This window comes from Molossus molossus, unplaced genomic scaffold (genome assembly GCF_014108415.1).
Source record: "Molossus molossus isolate mMolMol1 unplaced genomic scaffold, mMolMol1.p scaffold_m16_p_11, whole genome shotgun sequence".
NCBI classification, from domain to species: Eukaryota; Metazoa; Chordata; class Mammalia; order Chiroptera; family Molossidae; genus Molossus; species Molossus molossus.
In genome coordinates, this window is record NW_023425346.1 from 100,304,853 (window position 1) to 100,325,890 (window position 21,038).

A 21,038-nucleotide genomic window follows, 5' to 3' on the forward strand; every position below is an offset into this window, starting at 1 on the left:
GAGATAGATTTATATTAACACAAAGCAGAAGTCCCAGAAGAAATGGTAACATTTCTTGTGAAATATTCCATTTATACTGTATCATATCATTATCAAACCACATCTTTTCACTTATGAACCAGTTCTATCATACAGGGTGGTATTTCTCTTAACTGCCATTGGTCAGAGAGGGGACAACTTGTTTTTTTTTCTGAGATTTATTTTCTATTAGTTGTTAATTAAGATGCATGTTCAAGGTTAGATCCTTTTGTTATTCATTCTTTTTATTTCTCTGTAGATGACCTGTTTACTCCATTTCGATTTTGTATAAATTTAAATTTTTTTAATTAAAAAATTCCAGATATGTGAAGATACCTTTACAGTGGCTTCAATTGGGAACTGACTTTCTCAGTTCTACTTTTAAGTCTTTCTTAACTTCCACAAGGTTCTTTCTTTAAATCTTTGTTTATTGCCTTCATTCCACTTATTTTCCTCTCTACTCAGGACCAATTACTTTCTACATGTGGGTTCTTCACAACCTATCCTTCATTTATAAAATCTTACAGCCTCTACAAACGTCTCAGACTCTTGAAGACCATTTTCACGTGGTACCCTTTCTCCCTAGGATGTCCAGAGAAGACCAGAGCATAGATGACAGAATTGTCTATGATATTGTATTCCATCACTTCAAAAGACATAAGGTCGATATTTCAAGAGCAATAAAAAAGGAATTTCCTTTCCTTGAGGTTCTTCGTGACCGTGAACTCATCACCGAAAAAATGTATAACGTAAGTGAGGTTTATAGTGTTACAATCACTTAGTAGCCCTACAATTACCTAGAAACTCTAAAACTTTACATGAAAAAAAATTCCTATGTAGGGAAATTTTAACACATTAACAACAAAATCACTTTCTGGGGCTCTTCTGTAACTTGGAAGTCTGTAATTACATTTTTCTCCATTTATTGTCTTTTCAGGATTGTAAAGAATCTTGTAGGAACCTGGTCCCTGTACAGAGAGTAGTGTACAATGTTCTCAGTGTACTGGAGAAGACATTTGACCTGCCCCTTCTGGAAGCACTGTTCAGCGAGGCCAATAAACAGGAATACCCCGACTTAAATATCATTTATAAAGGCTTTGAAAATGGTAATGAGATTTACTACTTACCTCTTGATGAACAGGGATAACCTTTTTTTTTTTTGACAAGTATATATTTAGCTCTACCATGTGCCCAACATGCTGGGCTGGGCGGTGGGGATATAGCAGTTAAAAGAACAGATGTATCATGACCCTCCTCAAGGCCTATGGCATAATAGCTACAGTACAAACCCACCTGCAGGTCTGCTTAACTAGGCATCTTGATCATAGGACAACCAGAGCCACAGTGGCATCAGATTTACTTAGAAGGACAAATGACAGGAAACACAGCATCCCAACGGGGCAGCATCAGTTGCTGCTCTTCTTTGTGACCCCTTGCAGCTGTCCACACAGCAGCCCACCAAGCTGACCACTGCCTGCCTTGAGTGACAGTTTAGTGGTGGGATCCACTCTAATTTAACCACGCCATGCCCAGGGGAGTCGATGTCTCATGTAACGACTCTGAAATCATAACTTTCAGGGACCCCACAAAAGAGAGCCAAGGTGTAAGAGGCACTACATTGAAAGATCATAAATGACTTATAGTTTACATATAGTCCTTCCTAGTACACACATAACTTATCTACCTACAGTCACAGGTCATTTTTCACCCTAAACACCGTGTTTGCCTAGTAACACAGAAGAGAGGCCAGCTTTATCAGGTGTCCAGAGTAATGAGCAAGAAAATTAACCCTAAGTCAAATGTGCTCTTAAAGAAGGAGAAATGGTTTTATTAACTTTCTCCACAATGGGTGAAACACACATTAATCGTAGAATCACAAAACCTATTGCTCAGCCAGTGACTATTTTTGATGCTATATAAAACTGCAGCTGTGATTCTCAAATTTTTCTGAGAAGGCATAACTTATACTTTTTAATGTCACCCAGTTAAGAGAATGCTCTACTGTATATAGATAGATAGATGATAGAGAGAGAGATAGATGATAGATAGATAGATAGATAGATAGATAGATAGATAGATAGATAGATCATTTACTTGCCTAAGTGAACTTTTTATTCCAATGGAATCTCAGTGAAGTTCTCCAGATAAGAGGTAGAGATAGTACAAGAAAAATGGTTCTATGTCCTGAAGAGGGATTAGACATAGTGTGAAAAGGACTAGTGTGTCTGCAAAACAAGGACAGATTTGATTTGGCTCCATCAGAGAGTGAGAAGCAGACTGTGGGAGCTAATTCAAGAGAAATAAGTTTTAAGATGATTTGGAAAAGTTTAGTATATAAAGCTAAGCAATGTGAGGTTTATAGGTAGGCAATAAAGAGATACTAACAGGTTTATAAGCAAGGAAAAAATTTAAAGCTGGGATGAAGCATGTGGCTTATTGACTTGTGTCCATCGTAATCTCATCTAATGAAGAACAAAGTCATTTCTACAACAAGTCATTTAGTCAGAAAAAGAATAAAGGAAGTTGAATACCTAGTCACAGATTTCAAGTCAATATTATCATTGTAACCAGATGTCCCAAGACATGGGTAAGAAGAGGATGGCAGCTACCTTTACTACCTACATCTTAGGGACTCTGCTCCTCTTCATGTACTACAGGAACTTCCCTCCCCAGGCCCAAATCACATGCCTCATTTTACAGGGCTCCCCATTCTGAGGTGACCCACACCTACAACTGCAGCTGCCCACCTGACCCTGAGGAAGGTCGCAACTGCCACCTCCCATTTTCTGTTGGCCATGGGAGCTGCAGGTCAACAACCCAAAATTCAAGAAGCTAAGGGTTATGATCCAGAGTGTGACAGCCTCTCCTGCTGCCCAGACCCAACCTTCATCTGTGCAAAGATCAACCTATACTCCTCATTGGAACACCTGCACACAGGTCACCTTCACCATTTCTGAGCTTTTAACCCTATGTTCTCCTCCAATCTTCCACCTGATTTTGCCGGGATTTGTAGCCATGTCCTGGGATGACAAAGCATTCGTGGTTCCACAGTCTTATCCATCGACCAACCAATGGACATGGTCCCAGGAGGAGCTTCCGTCATTGGCCTGGGGTAGCTTTCACCTCCTTCCATGGTGCCTTGTCCTCCCTAGACTCCCCATGGACACCCACACCTGGACTTCTTGGTTTATGTCCTTCCTCCTTACATTTTCTGGGTCATCTACATGCAGGGGTCCTGGGTTAGTGCTCTATCCCCTCCTCACCAGCAGCCTCCCACACCCCTGGTCCAGGCATCTGGGGACGTCCTCCAGTGCTGCAGGATTCATTCCCTGCTTGCAGCTTCAGTGTCTGTCCTTTGTTCCTGAGAGGTCTGTCTGATTCCACCAGTGTCCTTTGACCTGTCTCTTTGGGAAATACTCATCCTCCCTGACCCAATTAAACCCTAACTTCTCTTCTCCATTCTCACCTTAAAACTATTGTGCTCTTTCTTTTATACATACGGATCTCTCTAGGATCCTAGTCCTTCTGTTGAGGTGGCCTTCTGTTTCTTCATTACAGCTGAAACAGTTCAGAAAACACACTTCACTTTCACTATTTACTTTGATGTTTTCTTTCTCATCCATATAAACTTTTTTTTACATGAGTAACAGGCTCACTGTGTTTTCACAATTCTTTATTCCTGACATTTGAGTGGCTCCTTTCTGTGTGGGAAATATAGAGTTTCTTGTTGGTTTGTGTGTGTTTTTCTGTCCCAGCATTGATGGGAAATTTTTCCATAAGGATGGGAACCCAATGAGCTCTGAGTAACCCAAGGGCTAGAAATTCCTAAATGTGTGCATTTGACATGATGTTCCTGGTCTCTGATGGAAATCTCTAAACATCTTCTTTCTCCATCTTCTCAGCAGTCCATGAGAAACTTTGTCACCAAGAAAGTGATGGAGAAGAACATTTGGAGAGCCCTAACACCCAACTAACACTTGAACAAGGTGATTACAAACATATAAAAACCAATTCTCATCTCTAGGAGAAAAGGAGATGGGGCCCCGAGTCCTGAGTGGAGTTTGGGAATCAGGGAAGAATTGTTAAGCAGCATGGAGAAGGCAGGGAGGGGTGTGTGTGGTGTCTGACCAGGGACTGATCCTGGAGGAAGAACTATGACTAGACTGTTGACCCAACAACCAAGACAGAGGAATAGGAACTCAGTGTGTCTGGAAACCAGATTTAAAGAGAATGCTGGCCTGGAGGTAATAGCTGTGCAGAGCTGGGAACTAAGGGCCCAAGGTCAACATCACAGAGGAAGTCCTTGATAATGACCGTAGAAGGGACTGATTAAATGTGGGGGTGCTGTTCAAGAGCAGGAATATTCAAGGAGATGGGCAGTCATGTAGGGAGAGAAGAGAGGAAGTGGTAAGATGTGGAGGGGGGGGGTGTGGGTATTTTGAGAGAGAGAGGAAGAAGGAGGGGAAATGAAAGATAGGAGAAAGGGGTAAAGGACACAGTAAAAATAGCCATATTATTAAGAGCTCACTTACTGGACCTTTACTCTGGTAGGTGTGGGCTTAGGGCTCATAGCTGCCCTTGAGGGGAAGTATCACTATCTGCCCATTTGCAGAAAAGGAGACTGAAGTCTACAGAGACCACGTATGTAGTTGGCGTGGGTCAAATTAGCAAGATAAACCCAAGCATCCTGAACTCACAGCTAGTATTTTTTCTTTTCTTTTCTTTTCTTTTTCTTTTTCTTTTTTTTTTTTATAGAGTGGGAAGGGGAGAGAGAGAGAGAAAGAAATATTGACGTAAGAAAGACACATCGATCTGTTGCCTCCCACACGACCCTGACCAGGGCTGGGGACAAACCACAACCAAGGTACATGCCCTGACCAGAATCAAACCTGAGGCTCTGGTCTGTGGGCTGACGCTCTAACCCCTGAGCCAAACCGGCCAGGGTACAGCTAGTATTCTTACCCTCTACACACCCAGATAATCTCGTGGAAAAGATAGAAGATGAAACAAAAACAGGGAAATACATGCAGAGAGAAACGTAAGAAAGGAGAATACCAGGATCTGGAGGACGTGCAGGAGAATCAGACACTGAACCTCATAAAAAGGTCAATGAGACAGAGAAACAGTCATGCGGAGGGAGGTGTGGTGTGTAGGTGGTTGGGATGAAGCACCAGGACTTTGTAGGAACTACGGCAAGGCCACCATTTGGGGCAGTTCTGGGGACACAAACAGGTTCACTATGGCAATGGGTGGCATGAAAAGCCCTCGCCAGTTACCCCAGGTGCTCATGGAACATGCTCAGTGAGAGGGACTGGCCACGGCCCTGTCAGCCCAAAGAGGGACTTGGGTCTGATGGCAAGAGTCAGGTGGGATCCTCCAGGTCCAGATGAGATTTGTGTTGATACCTTGGGGGGGGGGGGGGGACCCAAGTCCTACGTTATAAAGATTAAAAGGGGATTAGAGGAGATTGGCATTTCTGAAATAAACTTCAATTTATGAAATAAACTTCTTCTCATTTCTTCCCCCAGGAACTGGTGAACACTCATGTCAAAGCCTGACCTGGATCTTCCCTCATCCCTCAGAGAGTGATGGTCTGTTCCTGTTGGCTATTCTGTGGTCCTTTGCTCTGCTTGCCCCATTCTGGCAGGTGTCGTGGTGTGAGGGCTGCTTCTTTTTAGTGCTGATCGCCCAGAGTAGTCAGCCTTTGAGTCTCCAGTTCCTCCAGGGATTTAGATAAGAGTCTTCGTTTTCCTGGTTGCCTGGGAGGGTCGCTGCTTCCATACGCCTTTCATGGACGTGCTGCCAGCTCCTGACCGCCTGGGCGGGGACCCATTCCCCATGCACCTGGCCTCCCTTGTTAGCCTCTGTCCTGCTTGACGCTGGCTGTAGCCTTGCTTTGACGTCATGTCCAGCGGTGGCCAGCACCGCAGAGAGAGTGGCGGGGTAGGGGAGATAAGTGTGTTCCTCCTGGGCCAGGGTCTCTCTGCTGTTGGGTCTCACACAGGACCACGGACACCATGTGCCTCTGGTGCAAACCTTTTCCCATCATCTCCAGGGCGGCAGGCCTAGAGCTGCCCGCCAAACACCTGACCAGCCTCCAGGACAACACTTTGGCACTTAAGCCACCAATAACCACTGTTTACAACTCTTAACCTTCCCTTGAGCTATATTAATCTTAATAATGTTATTAAATTATTTAAAATATTATACATTTAAGACAACCATAAAGAGTTCATTTTTCTGATCAACCACAATATTCCTTACAGCAATACAGACAATATTTTGTGTAATCTTATCAAACACTTAAGATGATGGTATATCACCCTGGCTGGTGTGGCTCAGTTGGTTGGAGTGTCATCCTGTACTTGGAAAGGTCAAGGGTTCGATTTCCAGTCAGGGCACATACCTAGGTTTTGTGTTTTGTCCCCAGTTGGGGCGCATACAGGAGGCAACAAATCAGTGTTCCTCTCTCACATCGAGGTTTCTCTCTCTCTCTCCCTTCTTCTGCCTAAAATCAATAAATATGTCCTCGGGTGAGGATTTTAAAAATAATAAAATAAAGTGATGGCGTATCATGCACGTATCTCAGAGCACAGAGAATCAGCTTGGAGACTTGGGCTGCTGGTGCAAGTGCAGCCACTGAGACTGGGAATGAACCCTGCCACAGGGCGGCGTCAGAGCAGGAGGTCTGGTGACCACGGCTGGCTTCAAACTCTGTCCTGTGACTTTGGGGGAGTGACTCCCCCTCTTTTCCCTCACTTCCAGTATCTAAAAAATGGAGGTGCTAATAGCATCTGCTTCACAGGGGATGGATTTTAAACGAGTGTCGTCCTGTAAAGCCTTCACAGTCATGCCTGGTACTTCGGCAGTGTGCCTCGCATTTGTTAATATTCCTGTGCTGAATTTGTGTTATTACTACTTGTATCTGGTGCCAGAGTCTAAGCTTTTCACCACTACGGTGAACTTTGGGATATTTGCAAAAGCAGTGATAAGAGTGATACCAACCTAGGACCCAGGAAAATAAATAGAGGACCTCAGGATGCCCACCCTGCAGCACACTAGTCTGTGAGCCCCCTGCCTGTCACATGACCCTCCTCTGGAGATGGTGACGTGGAAGAGACCGGAACTTCCCGCACACGGACGCGTTACAGGGCAGCTTCCAGCGGGATGTGATACGTAAGAAAGGAGGAGCCAGATTAGCAACACATTTTTATAAACGACAAACTTGCAGAGTGACTTTTGAAAGCATAGTTATACTTTTAGCAAATTACATTTACTCAAAAAGTTGAATTAAAAATATATTTTTAAATGTATGAATCCCTATTAGCCATGTACCCATCAGTGCAATTGGTGGGAACAGGAAGAGGGGAGAGAAAGGAATTGTGACGAGTAATGAGCAGAGAAGGGATTTGGTGTGTGTAGGGTGTGGGGGGAGGAGGCAATGACAGTATAACTCACAATGTGTTCTGGGAGCAACCCTGCCTGGAAATGAAACCCCAGAGCATCTCACTGATGAGGAACAAGGTATATATAAAGAAAGAAATTTCAACCTACAACCCAAATGATGCAAAACAAGCAGGGATGGTTGACTGGCATGCACAGGCGAGGGAAGGGCTGTGTTACGTGCCCACAACCCAAGAGGAGGCTCTAAGGAACTATGGATGTGGTATAAAAATATGCCAGGATCCACATTCTACATTAAAATTAGAAGAATTATTTTTAAATCATACTGTACATAAATTCCTTTGCTTAGAAAATAGCACTAAATGAAAAAAATCCAAACTGCACTAAAAAAAAATATTTTTTCATACACTATTGAGGTTGGTGGGAACAGAGTAGGATGGGTCGATGGAATCAATAATGAGCAGAGAAGTTCACCACGGGAAAGGGGCTGTGATGCTCCTGGGTGGTGTACTCAGGGATTCGTGCCTGATCATTTCCTGCTTCGCTCTGCCCTCTGTCTCTGGCCACAAACCCTTGCAGCCTCGCTTGCCAGCTGCCTTGTCATTGCTTCCTGCTGGGCTCCTAACCTGGGAGACACCAGCAAGAGACTGGAGAGAGGGACCAAGGGGGAAGCCAGGTTTTCCCCGTCACTGTCTTGGGCAGCAATTCTGGCAGTAGATGCATCCCCCATGACTACCTCCCACCAAGCAGGCCAGCCATGGTCCAGCCTCTGCCTAGCCAGTGACCTTGGCACATGAGCTCACCCTTGGTCCCTCCCACAGCTTCCTGTTGACTGTTGTTCAGGTGGCCACATTTCTCCATCTGGACTTCTCAGCTCTCCCAGCAGCTGTATAACTAATCCCCTGGGTTAATTTCCTTCTGCTCCACAAGCTTATAGAGCTTTGTATTTTCCTGTTGGACCCTGACTGATGGTGGAAGCAAATAAAATATCTATGAATCAAAACATGGTTTAGGTACAGCCCCGCCTGAAAATGGACTCTCAGAACACCTCCGTGAAACACAGCAGATAAATATGAATGAAACAGGTACAACCAGTGATAACAACGATGCACTAGAAAGCCACCAAGCAAATGAACAATGTGCCCAAGAGTGTGAGCCAGCAGGTAAGACTGGGTGGCTGGGCTTGGTGAGTATGGAGGGGCCACGGGGTACTTGCAGGGGGCAGAGTGAAGTAGGCACAATTCAAGGAGACATCTATTAACAAAGAGGGAAATCTCACAGATGCACAGAGTGCAGAAATGGAGACTGATATATTTGTTTTGTTTTGTTTTGTTTTATCCTCACCCGAGGACATTTTTCCATTTTTTTGTACAGATAGAGTGGGAGGGAGAGAGAGGAAGAGACAGAGAGAGAGAAACATCGATGTGAAAGGGACACATCGAGTGGCTGCCACCGCACGACCAACCAGGGCTGGGGACAAACTGCAACCGAAGTAAGTGCCCTTAGCGGGAACCGAACCCGGGTCTCTCCGGACCACAGGCTGACGCTCTAACCGCTGAGCCAAACCGGCCAGGGCGAGACTGATATATTTATAGGAGAGACCTGGAGAAGGAAAGAGAGAAATACTCAGAGGCAAAAAGTGAAGAACTACAGAGCCTCACTGGGGAAGACAGACAGAAACAAAAGTCAGAATAAGCCAGGGAGAGATTGGCCGTGGAACCAGTGAAGCACAAACACCTTCGTGGGTCGAGGTGACAATATGTGCAGTCAGGCTCTAAGCAGGACAGGAGAAGAAAAAAGAAGCCAGGGAGGTACAACAACATGGTAATAGGCAGAGCAAGGCTCTGTAGGACCTCAGCTGTTGTCTATTTTATTTCAGGGTCCTGCAACCACATACGCACCCAAGGAAATAATGGAAATGCAAGAATGGAGACACCCAACCCATGGCCCTCTAATGAAGAAAGTAATTATTACCTACCTTACCAGTCATTTAAGTATATCGTTGTTTTTCTAGGAGAGCAAAGGCTGTTCTTTGTTCTCCCTTAGTAACCATCTCCCCCACCCACCTAAACAGTACCCAAGACACACACTTGTGCACAGCTTCTGGCCACTTTTAACAGGTAGAAGAGACCAGGGAGAGAGACTATGGAGAAGGTGGACTGGGAACACCAGACAGTAATGTGCAAGAGTAAGATAGAGTTTACCTAAATTGACGTGGAATCCAGACTGTGCCATGTTGTGGAGTTGGTGAAAAGAAATAACTTACATTTTGTTTTTGAGAAGTTGTAACAGAAACATAGAAGTCATGGCGATGCTGCTGGGTAGTTTTTCAGGAGAGGAAGCCTGGGTGAAGGACCTGTAGAATGAAGTGGCAGGTGGAGGGACTTGGTGCAGTGAACAAAAGCGCAGGGGGGCGACTTTGGTGATGTTCTGAATGCTGGAGATGAGGAAAATACATGGAAAGATGAAACTGGCGCAGAAGAGGCATACAGGGGTCACATTACTAGGAAATGGGCTAGGACGGAAGAAAGTGCGAGCCGTGACAGAGGGCGGGTGAACTGATGAATCCAGGAGGGGAGAGCAGGGCCAGGTCTAGACTGAGGAGGGAGACCCTCGGGCATGGATAAGGAGAATCTCACTCTCAGCACTTTCTTGTGTCCTGGGCACCTCATTTGCGTCACCCTAGACCCTGCTGGGCCCTGAGGAAAAGTTATAAAACTGTGGAGGAAAACAGAATGAAGAAAGACACATACAGAAGGAAATAAATACCAGTACATAGGAAAGGGGGAGAGGGGACAAAGAGAACTACGTAGAACTGAGTAAAGACGTGCATAAAAAAGACTGAATAAAAAAGCTGGTAGAGCCTGGCTGGTGTGGCTCAGTGGATTGAACATTGTCCCATGGACTGAGAGGTCCCGGTTTGATTCCCGCTCAGGACACATGCTCAGGTTGTGGGCTCGATCCCCAGTAGGGGGCGTGCAGGAGGCAGCTGATCAATGCTTCTCTCTCACATCAATGTTTCTATTTGTCTCTCCCTTCCTCTCTCTCTAACAACAACAACAACAAAAAAAAAATCAATAAAAAACATGTTTTAAAAAAAGAACTGGTAGAGAGTGGACCAAATAAACAGAGAGAGCAGACAAATCAAGACATTGTCCTCTTTGAGAGACAGCCACAGAAGAAAAGGCACAGGGGGCTGTTCAAATACCACAAAGAAGTAAGGTGTCCACAGTGATCAGAGTGGCCCTGGACCCCTCTCAGATAAAAACAGGCCTTCTATGGCTTCTCGGCCTTCTGATCAGGTGTAATATCTATTTTTATCAGTTTGGTATCTGATCCATCCTCTATCTGAGGAAAATGTTTTGTTGAGTTTTACACTAGAAACCTGTATGGTTTTATGAACCAGTGTCACCCCAATGAATTCAATTAAAAAAAATAAATTTTTTAAAAATGGCCTCTTTCCAGCCATCTCATCCTTTCCATGGCTTCAGGCACCATCTGTGATCTGTTGATTTCTAAACACACATCTGCAGCCCAGACGTGTCACCTAGGCTCATTCCACCAAGTGTCTACAGATCTTTATGGGGACAGCTAATGGACATCTCTCTGGGAGGCTGTGTCAGCTAGCTACTGCTGAGTGACAAACAGTCCCAAAACTTAGTGGATTAAAACAACCATGATTCTATATGCCACTTCTGTCGATTCTAACCTTAAAAAAATCTCCAACCTGTCCATTTTTTTCCACCCCCAGCACAGTCACTCTAATCCAGATCACTTCTCACTTCAAGAGAGGAACAGTCTCTGGCTGGGCTCCTTCCTCATCTCTTGCTCCCCTCAGATCTATTCTCTGCACTTCAGCTCTAAGGGCCTTTCAAAAATTCAAACAAGGACATATGACTCTACTGTCTAAAACCCAATACCATCTTGTAGCCCTCGGCATTAGGTCCACACTGCGTGCTGCGGAGATTAAAGGACACTTACCCACCCTTCATGTCACCTTCCCTCTGAACAAACGCCTTTTAGTTACTTGAATTTTCCAAGCTCTCATAACTACATCTCTGCCTTTACATATATTTTTGGAAAACACTTTGATATAATCCTCCAATGGTTTTATTTTTTAATGGATAATTTTTATAATGGAATACTATGCAGCAGTGAAAATGAATATGGAAAATCAATACAGATGACTATAACACATGTAATGTTGAGAAAGGAAGTCATATCCCCACAGCCAAATGGAAGAGAGGCAGAGAGAGAAGGCATGATTCCATTTACACAAATTTATATAAATTTCAGAACTGATAAAATTAATCATCCATGATGTTCAAAGTCAAAGTGATGGATGACTTGAGCAAGATCAGTGGGACAGCTAGTGGCAGGCATCACTAAGGGGATTCTGGGGTGTTAGTAATCTATTACTTGACCAAAGTGATGGTTACTCAAATGTACCTCCTCTGTAATAATTCAAAATATTTGATTTACCCATTTTTATCCATGTATGTGTACTTCAATTATGGTTTTTATTTTTGAAAAGTAAAAAAAAAAAAATATCAAAGAATGAGAAGATTAGGTAAAAAGAAAGTAAATTTTTTAAAAACCCAGAGTTAAGAGAGACACGAAGAAAGGACCGAGTTGAGCAGCAGGAAAGAAGGGTGTCAGGGGAGCTCCCCCTGCAGTGAGATCACAGGAAGAAGGCTTGTTGGTTGTAGTGCTCACTCCCTTCTGGGGAGTCAAATAAAGTTCTTCATTTGTTACAATTTTGTCCAGGATCACAGCTACCTTGCCACGAAATGAAAATAAATTCCTGTTCAGTATATCTGGTGGATATAAAGAAGGAAAAGCCATATTTTAATTCAGAAGTTGAAAAGCAAACCCAAACAAGGACTAAATGTAGCCAGGCATCTGACATAATAGGTAAGACTGACTGAAAGAATGTGGGATGATACTGGGAAAGGGTCTGGAACACGTCCTCAGGGTCCACTGAGGAGATCCAGGTGACCTTGGATGGAGGCAAGAGAGGAGGGAGCCAGCACCTTAGCAGTGATTTGGGCAGAAAAGGGTTCCCAGGAACTGAAAAAAATACCCAAAGCCTGCAATTGCAGATGTAAGTATTGATGTCTGAGAGACTATTTCTAAACCAAGAGAGTAAATTATGGTGATAGGAGATGAAGAGAAGAGAAAAATCCCTTTTTTAAAAAATCAGAGAGCCAAGATACTTCTGAGAGAAATGGAGAAAGAAGACATGAAGAGAAAGAGAGATAGAAAGAGATACCATCCCCAGAAAGACAGGCATAATTAGGGGAAATAGGCTGAGCTGAGCAGAAAGTGAAGAAGTAAAATGAGAATGAAAGAAGAGGTAGAACGAGGGTGGGGATCGGAGGCGGACCGAGGATGGAGGTAGGAGGTGGGGTGCGTGTGGGTAAGAAGGGCGCTGCAGGTGGGCAAGCTGCCCGCTGTGCATGGAATCCACCACCTCTGGGTAGGACCTGGAGCAACCTGCAGGTCACACGCATCAGGCACAGACCAGGGGCACCTGAGTTAACTTAGTTTCTAGGTCTTCTGGTGCTCTTGGTATGGGGTTTCCCATCCATGGGCTCCTTGAACCCACCCTGAGACACTAAGCAGTTTTTCTCCTCTGTGCAGTGATCAGCAGTGATGAAGATGAACAACCCAAAAGCCCCACTGAGGAACAAAGAAGGAGTCCTGGTAAGGAGGTGGGAGCACAAGGCTTGGGCTGCTGGGACCTGAATTAAGAGCTACTGTTTCCTGAGGCATCAGTTCTGAGTTCATTCTGTACCATGGATCCAGTTTATCCTGGAATCCCATTCTCTGCATTTATTTTACTTTGATTTTGGGGGGAAATGCAGGAAGAAATCATGATAGATAGATAGATAGATAGATAGATAGATAGATAGATAGATAGATAGATAGGAAGAAATCATGATTGATAGATAGATAGATAGATAGATAGATAGATAGATAGATAGATGATAGATAGATAGATAGATAGATAGATAGATAGATAGATTTAGATAGAAAGAGTTATTAAATAAACATATACATATTTTTGAGGATGACATCTATTGATGGGTCCTATTAGTCAACATATGGACCCTATATTGATTGTATAGTAGAAATGAGCTAGCACGGTGATAAGTTTATTTTAAAACTAACACCTATAAAGTGTTGGATTTCTATGGTAATTTCTATAGAGAACAGAAACCTAATGTTTCGTTAGGTCATGTTGTCATCTGATTACAGACTTTGAATCATATCTGAAGACAATTCATCCAACTCTCCAGTGTTAGAAGAAATAAAGACTTAAGATAGGTTTCTGAAACCCAAAGTGTTATTTTTGACAGAGTTCTCCAGCAAGTCATGACATATAGAGTGATTTTTCAAAGGACTTTTGCAAATAGTATCTTACTTTTTCCTTTACAACAACCCTGAAGAGTAAGCAGGACAGATATTGGTGTCCTTGTTTCCAGATGAGAAGATACAATCACATAAATCTTTCCGGGTCATCTACAAAGTCCCCTGGAGATTAAGAGAAAGACAAAGCTACTGTCCTGGATTCTGTTTTATTTTTTATTTTTTGTAAAATCAGAGCTCAGAGTGGTTGACAAAATGTTGTTCCCTCAATCCCATGGGCAGCATGACTGGTCCTAAGCTCTGTGGCTCTTTAGTGCACAGATTGGTGACTGGTTTTCCCTTCAACTTTCTCAGAGGATATTGGGCACATGCCTGTATAGGAAAACACACTAGGAAAAGGCCTAAGAACAAATAAAAATGTAACCTGGTCTTGATGTTACAAAAGATCAGTATTTCAAATAACATGTTCTTTCAGTTGCTCACTAGATCTATCAAAGTAAAATGTAAATTTGCTTCAGTTTCTAGGAAGTACACGTTCTAACTTGTGTCTTAGTGTAGGCAAACTGCTCTAAAAGGTGGTCCCAGTATAGGTCTGTAGGTCTCAGACACAAGAGAAGATTAGTTCCCAGCTTTGTTGACAGTTCAGTGGACACCAGGGTGTGCAGGAGGCTCTCTGCCTTTAACACAAGATTTCCCCACAAAGAAACAGCAGAGGAGGAAGTGTGAAATGATGACAGAAGGGGTAAGAGGAGAAAGAGAGAGAAGTGCTGGAGGGTAAGATTCAAAGAGAGCAGAGGGGCCCCTTGCCAGTGACTTGTCTCTGCTCTGGTAGGTGACTTCGAAGGGCAAACCAAGTGCCTGTGTATAGGCTGTGGTATACATGGGTTTTCAAGATTTTTCAAGTTGTATTAGGGGACTTCCTGCTGCATCAGTCCCTTGGTTACACTGAGACACCTAAAGAATCCTATTTGTTTTTGCAGTGATCAATTATAACCTTCACTACTTACAATCAGACGAGGAAGGAGATACCCAAGAAGCCACCTGCTCAGCACCCAACACTGCAGCACGTAAGAATATTAGGATTGCATTCCTGGAAAAAATATCCAGAGTCTAAATCCAGAGCTCTGTTTCCTGATGAATCTTATTCAGACATTCTCTATATTCATTGACTTGATTACTTGCAGCACACCATTTTCTGCACTTAACTTCTTTGACCCTATTGGAATATGAAAGAGGGCAAAAAGACATTGTCAACTTTTGTTTAACTGGATAAGCCCAATCAATTGATATATCAATTTCAATCAATTGATATATTGCAAATGTACCAATAATACACTAGTACATGACAGTCTTTTTTACTACACACTATCGAATCTATTAATGCTAAAGAGTTGAGGTAATATGCTTAGTTTCTACCAACATGCTTTATATTTTATACTGCATCATCACGGTACTTCTGTATTTGTTGACAATATTGTCATTAGTCCCCAATTTAGAAAGACTTCAAAGAATAATTTGTGCTGCTATTTAATTATTGACATAGAAATAACTTCAGCGCAACTACTCTTGAACCCAAAAGATAGTTAAATCATGAACTTACATTGTGATTTTTCACAGGGCTTTTATAAATAAAAGCTCATTTTGTTTTTACAAAAACATTAATAGGGAGATAGGATAACTAGGTTATCCCAGCATTAGAGTGGAGAAACCAGAGGTAATAAAGTTTAAAGGAGAGTAGAAAGCAGAGCCAGACAGGAACCCAGCATTATGAGCCTGGGCACCAGAACTTGATTCAGTTTAAGAAAAGATGAAAATGACCCTGGCTGGTTTGGCTCAGCAGATAGAGCGTCAGCCTGCGGTCCAGAGAGACCTGGGTTCAGTTCCTGCTAAGGGCATGTACCTCGGTTGCAGTTTGTCCCCTGCCCTGGTTGGGTTGTGCAGGTGGCAAACACTCGATGTGTCCCTTTCACGTTGATGTTTCTCTCTCTCTCTCTCTCTCTCTCCCTCCCAGTCTATCTGAACAAAAAATGGAAAAATGTCCTTGGGTGAGGATAAAAAAAAAGAAAAGATGAAAAATGATCATCTCAACATCAATATTATCGTAGAATTTTTAAGACTTTTGTGTACAGATAGCTGTTTCTTTCCTCCTATTTTCAGAGCCTGTGGATTTCAGAAAATCACCTGTGTGCAGGAAAAGACTTTGGAAAACTGGTAAGAATAAATAAGAACTCTTCATAGTCATAAGTGAACAATATGTCCTACAAAATATTAATTCTAACCTTTTTTATGTCCTTCAAAGTAAAATATAAATTTGCTTTAATTTTGACCAGTTTGGATTTTAACCTTTGTATAAGTTAGGCTAATGGTAACATATAAACACAAAGAAGTCAAAGACTCAGACACAATAGAATTTAATTTTTTTCTCCAGTAAACAGCCCTAGGAGTATTAGATGGGGGAGGGTGGGGCTCTATTTTGCAAAGTCGTTCTGGGAAACAGTCAAGTGGGAGATTCGCCTTCTTCCACACCACATTTCTAAGACATCCCTAGGAGAGGAGCAGAGCTAAAAATAAGTGTGAATACAGATCCAACAGCAACAAATCCATAAAGAGACGAGTAACAGGAGAAAGAGAATCTGGGGTAAGGAAACAGAGGTCCAAGAGAAAGCAGAGAGGCCCCCGGGGGTGAAGTACCTTAGCCCAGGCTCAGGGGACAGGAGGGATAGCACCGACCTACAGGTCAGGTGAACACGAAAGGCAGGTGGCGGAGGTCTGAGGGAGGGACATTCTAGCCCTGGGTTTTCAGAGCTTCCCAACTCTCCCTCCCCGGGTCCTGCTCACACACAGACCTCCAAGGGCCATTTGCTCTTCCGCAGGGAGAAGTCGGGAAGGGTCTTCGGAGTCCAGCGCAGACGAGACGCCCCCAGTGCTCTGGAGGTCTGCAGAGAGAAGTCCTGACGAGGAGGGTGAGGACTGCCATCGCCAGGCTCCAGGACCGCAGGGTCTGAGTCGCTCCCGTTGCTCTGAGCACACACCACGGCCCTGCAGCCCATTCCCGCCTCCATCTCTGTGGTCACTTTCCAACCTGTGAAGAAAGGAGACAGTTCGGGCTCCACAGGAAGCTCCAGTCGGAGGGCAGCGCGTCTCACTCCATGTTCGCAGACGTGTCCTCCCTCAGAGTGGTGGGCCACACAGTGCTGTCCCCACTCCCCACCCATTCTGTGCAGAGCAGGGACAGAGGGACGGTCAGCTCTGGCTCAGTTTTGTCACAAACTTGTTCAAACCTCAACTGACTCTGGTCATACGCTCTATTTATTGACAGAAGGAAAAGCGTCTGGTTGTTACGATCAAATCCCATTTATAACTTTTGTCAGATGACCCCCAACATGACATTGGCCTATATAGTGATATTTCAAAACAACAAATTGTGGGAAAACATGTGATAAAGAGTTTACACAGCCTTATGGTAGCTAAGTCCAGATTCATTGCCAAATTAGTTAGCTGCCAATCTATGAAAAAATGTTGGTTTTCAAAACCTCTTTGATACTACATATGGGCTAAAGGATCATGGGTCTTCGCGTCACTTGGTAGCTATCTCTTTTCTTTAGCTGGGAAGAGACAAGAATGACCATCATCCTATCTTTATAGTCTAAATTTTTCTACAGTGTGAGGAGTCATAAGATTTAACTCTTTTCGTTATAGATTACTGGTTGTGTTCTCCTTTACCTCCTAGATTCTACAGATATCGAAAACCAACCTACTTGGATGAGGAGCAATAAGAAAAAACGTGAGAACAATTAAAACTTTTTTTTCTATTTTTTTAATCTTTAATGTTGAATGTATTACAGATGTTCCTCATTTCTCCCCCATTGAGCTCCTCCCCCAAACTCCTGCCCCGCTCCCGCCTTTTTCCACACTGTTGTTTGTGTCCATTGGTTATGCATATAAGTTCTTTGGTTTATTTCTTCACACCTCCCTCCCCAACCCCCTTCTCTTTGACATTTGTCCGTCCAGCAACCAATTTGTTCTTAATCTCTTCACCTTTTTTCACCCATTCCCCCAAACCCCCTCTGATCTGGCAACCAACAAAATGTTCTCTGTATCTATGAGAATGTTTCTGTTCTGCCTGTTCATTTTCTTTGTAGATTCCACTGTCAATAGATATGTATTCATTGCCATTTTGCTTATTTATATATTTTATCTTTTTCTTTAAAAAGACGCTTCAACATTTCATATAATAACGGTTTGGTGGTGATGAAATCTTTTAACTTTTTCTTGTCTGGGAAAGTCTTTATATGGCCATCGATTCTAAATGACAGCTTTGCAGGATAGAGTAATCTTGGTTGTAGGTTCTTGCTTTTCATCACTCTGAATATTTCTTGCCACTCCCTTCTGGCCTGCAAAGTTTCTTTTGAGAAATCAGCTGACAGTCTTATGAGAACTTCCTTGTAGGTAACTAACTGCTTTTCTCTTGCTGCTTTTAAAATTATCTCTTTGTCTTGAACCTTTTGCATTTGGATGATGATGTGTCTTGGTATGGGCCTCTTGGGGTTCATTTTGTTTGGGACTCTCTGTGCTTCCTGGACTTGTATGTCTGTTTCCTTCACCAAATTAGGGAAGTTTTCTGCCATTATTGTTTCAAATAGGTTTTCGATTTTTTGTTCTCTCTCTTCTCCTTCTGGCACCCCCAAGATGCGTGTGTTGGCATGCTTGAAGTTGTCCCAGAGGTTCCTTACACTATCCTCATTTTTTTGGATTCTTTCTTTTTACTGTTCTGATTGGGTGTTGTTGTTTTTTTTCTTATATTCCAAATCGATATTTTGCTTCTTGGCTTTACCTACTCTACTATTGAATCTATATAAATTATTTTTTTATTTCAGTTAGTGTCTCCTTCATTTCTGACTGTGCATCCTTCATTTCTGACTGGTCCTTTTTTATGCTCTTGAGGCCCTCACTTAGTTCGCTGAGGTTCTCACTAAGTTCATTGAGCATCCTTATAAGCAGTATTTTGAACTCAGCATCTGTTAGGTTGCTTATCTCCATTTCGCTTAGTTCTTTTCATGGAGATTTTTTCTGTTCTTTCATGTGGGACCTGTTTCTTTGTCTCCTCATTTTGGCTGCCTCCCTGTGTTTGTTTCTATGTATTACTTAATAAGAGGTATGGTCCTAGCTGAGACCAGATGCTGTTTGATTGAAAGAATTTAAGAAAACCTGAAGCAGGATTCAAGACAGGCCAATCCTGTGGTTAAGCAACTGGCACAGCTTGGGTGGGCCTGAAATTTGGGTGGGGCGGGGCCTCAGGGAATCACCAGATGGGGCTACCAGTGTCAGCCAGGTTGCTGGAGTCCCAGATATGGGGGCTGTCTGCCGCCCCAGGAAAGGGCTCACCAACAGAGCAAAGACCTCTGACAGCACCTCTGACCCGGAGAAAGCCCCTCTCCAGCCCCCTCTCCAGTGCCAAACAGCTCAGTTCATATCTGTATGTCTCTGGCGCCCCTCGAGCTGCCTCCCCTCCAAGCTCAGAGGGAGAGAGTCTGATAAGTCCATGCTCGGGCCCTTTAAGAGGAGCTGCCTGGGGTTCCAGCCTCCTCAGCCTCCCTGAGCCTCAGTTCCTGCTGGTTTTACCTCCAGAAGTGATGGGGATTCTCTTCCTGGCACTGGAACCCTGAGCAGGGCGCCTGGTGTGGGACAGGGACCCCTCAGTCCTCAAAGAGGACCTTCCCAGCCGAGGTGTCCTGATTTTTATCCGCCACACGTGGGTGTGGGACCAGCCCGTCCCCTCCGCCCTCCTACCAGTCTCGATGTGGCTGCTGCTTTAATTCCGTAGTCGTAGGACTTCCATTCAGCTCGATTTCAGGCGGTTTTGAATGATGGTTGTTCTGTAGTTTAATTTTAACTTTGATGTGGTTGTGGGAGGACGCGATACCGCATTTACCTACCCGCCATCTTGACCGGAAGTCCTAAAACTCTTGATGTAACAAATAGTTTTCTTTATTATAAAAGCTTCAGTCAATTTTTTGGTGATATCTTTTAAATAAAAAAAAGTAATTTATTGGGATTTTAGATGATACACATTATACATTTTGCATTGGGTGGGCTGGGCTAATCGATATAAAAGTTCAATGGCACAAAAGCAATACGAGTTTTTTCTTTACTCACATAAAAACTAAAGTAGTACTGGGGTGGAGGGATGCTCTGCTCCACACAGTCATTGAGGGCCCAGATGATAGAAGCTCTGACATCTTGAAAATATTACTTCCACGGTTCCCCTGGATAAAAAAAAAACAAAAACAGAGTAGAAAAAGAAATGTGTGCAGACAAGTGGAAAGGGTAAAAAAGTGTAAGAAATGGTGACAAAAGGGAATGCCTTCCATGACAAAAAGTGGTGGCTCTACCAACAGGTCAGATGGAGGCCCTGGGTGGCCTGGCAGTAGGAATGCTCCTCCCCCTACTACACGAGCTTCCCTTTTCCAACTTTCCTTTTGACGATTCCATGATGGATTGGTTCCTAGGATGCAGACTGAGACTGTTACAGAATTTTGTTTCTTTCTGCAGGAATCAACAGTGATGACTCTTCAGAACTGAGTAACGGAGAAGAACCTCAGGAAACGTCTAGTTCAGCCCTAAGAAATGGGTCAGGTAAAGAAGATTAAGATGCCAAGCCTTGGCCTGCGAATGTCAGGAATCTGAATTAAAAGCTACTGTTTCCAGATGCATTTTATTCAGAGCACCTTGAAGACATTATACCCAGTTACTCCTGGTAACTCCTTTCAGCATTTTAGAAAATGGAAGGAGGAAGGAAAGTACTATAAACTCGTGTTTAATAGGATGAATCCTATTGACTAAATGTATATAATTATACACTGCTGTTTTAGAAGAAATAAATAGCAAAATTATAATATCTTTTTAAATACCTTCTGTGATGCCCACCAACACTAAGATCTTAGATCTCTATTGGTTCACATTAATGTCGTTTGTGATTGTAAAAGAGAACTGGTTCTACTTTGTAATTATAGACAGAAATAAAAGCTTCAGATCAACCATTCTCAAACTTTAGTATAGTTTTTGACAGATTTCCATCACATTGTAATTGGATCATATCATGTTATTTTAAAGTAAGTATTTTAAATCTTATTTGTTGGCAAATAGGATTTTACTTTGTCATCACAAAATTCTTAAGACTTAGGCAGGCTAATTCTTGCTATCCCCATTTTAGGATGAGGAAATTGTACCAATTTATAAGGGTC

At 43.2% G+C, this 21,038-nt stretch overlaps 1 protein-coding gene across 10 annotated transcripts in view; it reads left to right on the forward strand.

The window, feature by feature from the left end:
- Positions 1-21,038, forward strand: part of SP100 (SP100 nuclear antigen) — a 101,640-nt gene that overhangs the window by 33,979 nt on the left and 46,623 nt on the right. For 7 of the 10 annotated variants that reach the window (XR_004958658.1, XM_036254197.1, XM_036254196.1 and 4 more), the window contains 13 exons: positions 605-767; positions 956-1,124; positions 3,921-4,004; positions 5,547-5,609; positions 8,436-8,585; positions 9,302-9,385; positions 12,190-12,336; positions 13,066-13,128; positions 14,775-14,861; positions 15,952-16,005; positions 16,668-16,757; positions 17,525-17,578; positions 20,347-20,430. Coding sequence is in view for 9 of the 10 variants with exons in the window: in XM_036254197.1 (XP_036110090.1) it covers positions 605-767; positions 956-1,124; positions 3,921-4,004; positions 5,547-5,609; positions 8,436-8,585; positions 9,302-9,385; positions 12,190-12,336; positions 13,066-13,128; positions 14,775-14,861; positions 15,952-16,005; positions 16,668-16,757; positions 17,525-17,578; positions 20,347-20,430 (1,292 nt within the window). In the remaining variant the exon portion in view is untranslated. Of the gene's footprint in view, positions 1-604; positions 768-955; positions 1,125-2,718; positions 2,956-3,920; positions 4,005-5,546; positions 5,610-8,435; positions 8,586-9,301; positions 9,386-12,189; positions 12,337-13,065; positions 13,129-14,774; positions 14,862-15,951; positions 16,006-16,667; positions 16,758-17,524; positions 17,579-20,346; positions 20,431-21,038 lie in introns of those variants that run through there. The other 3 variants (XM_036254195.1, XM_036254202.1, XM_036254203.1) reach the window with 3 other exon arrangements.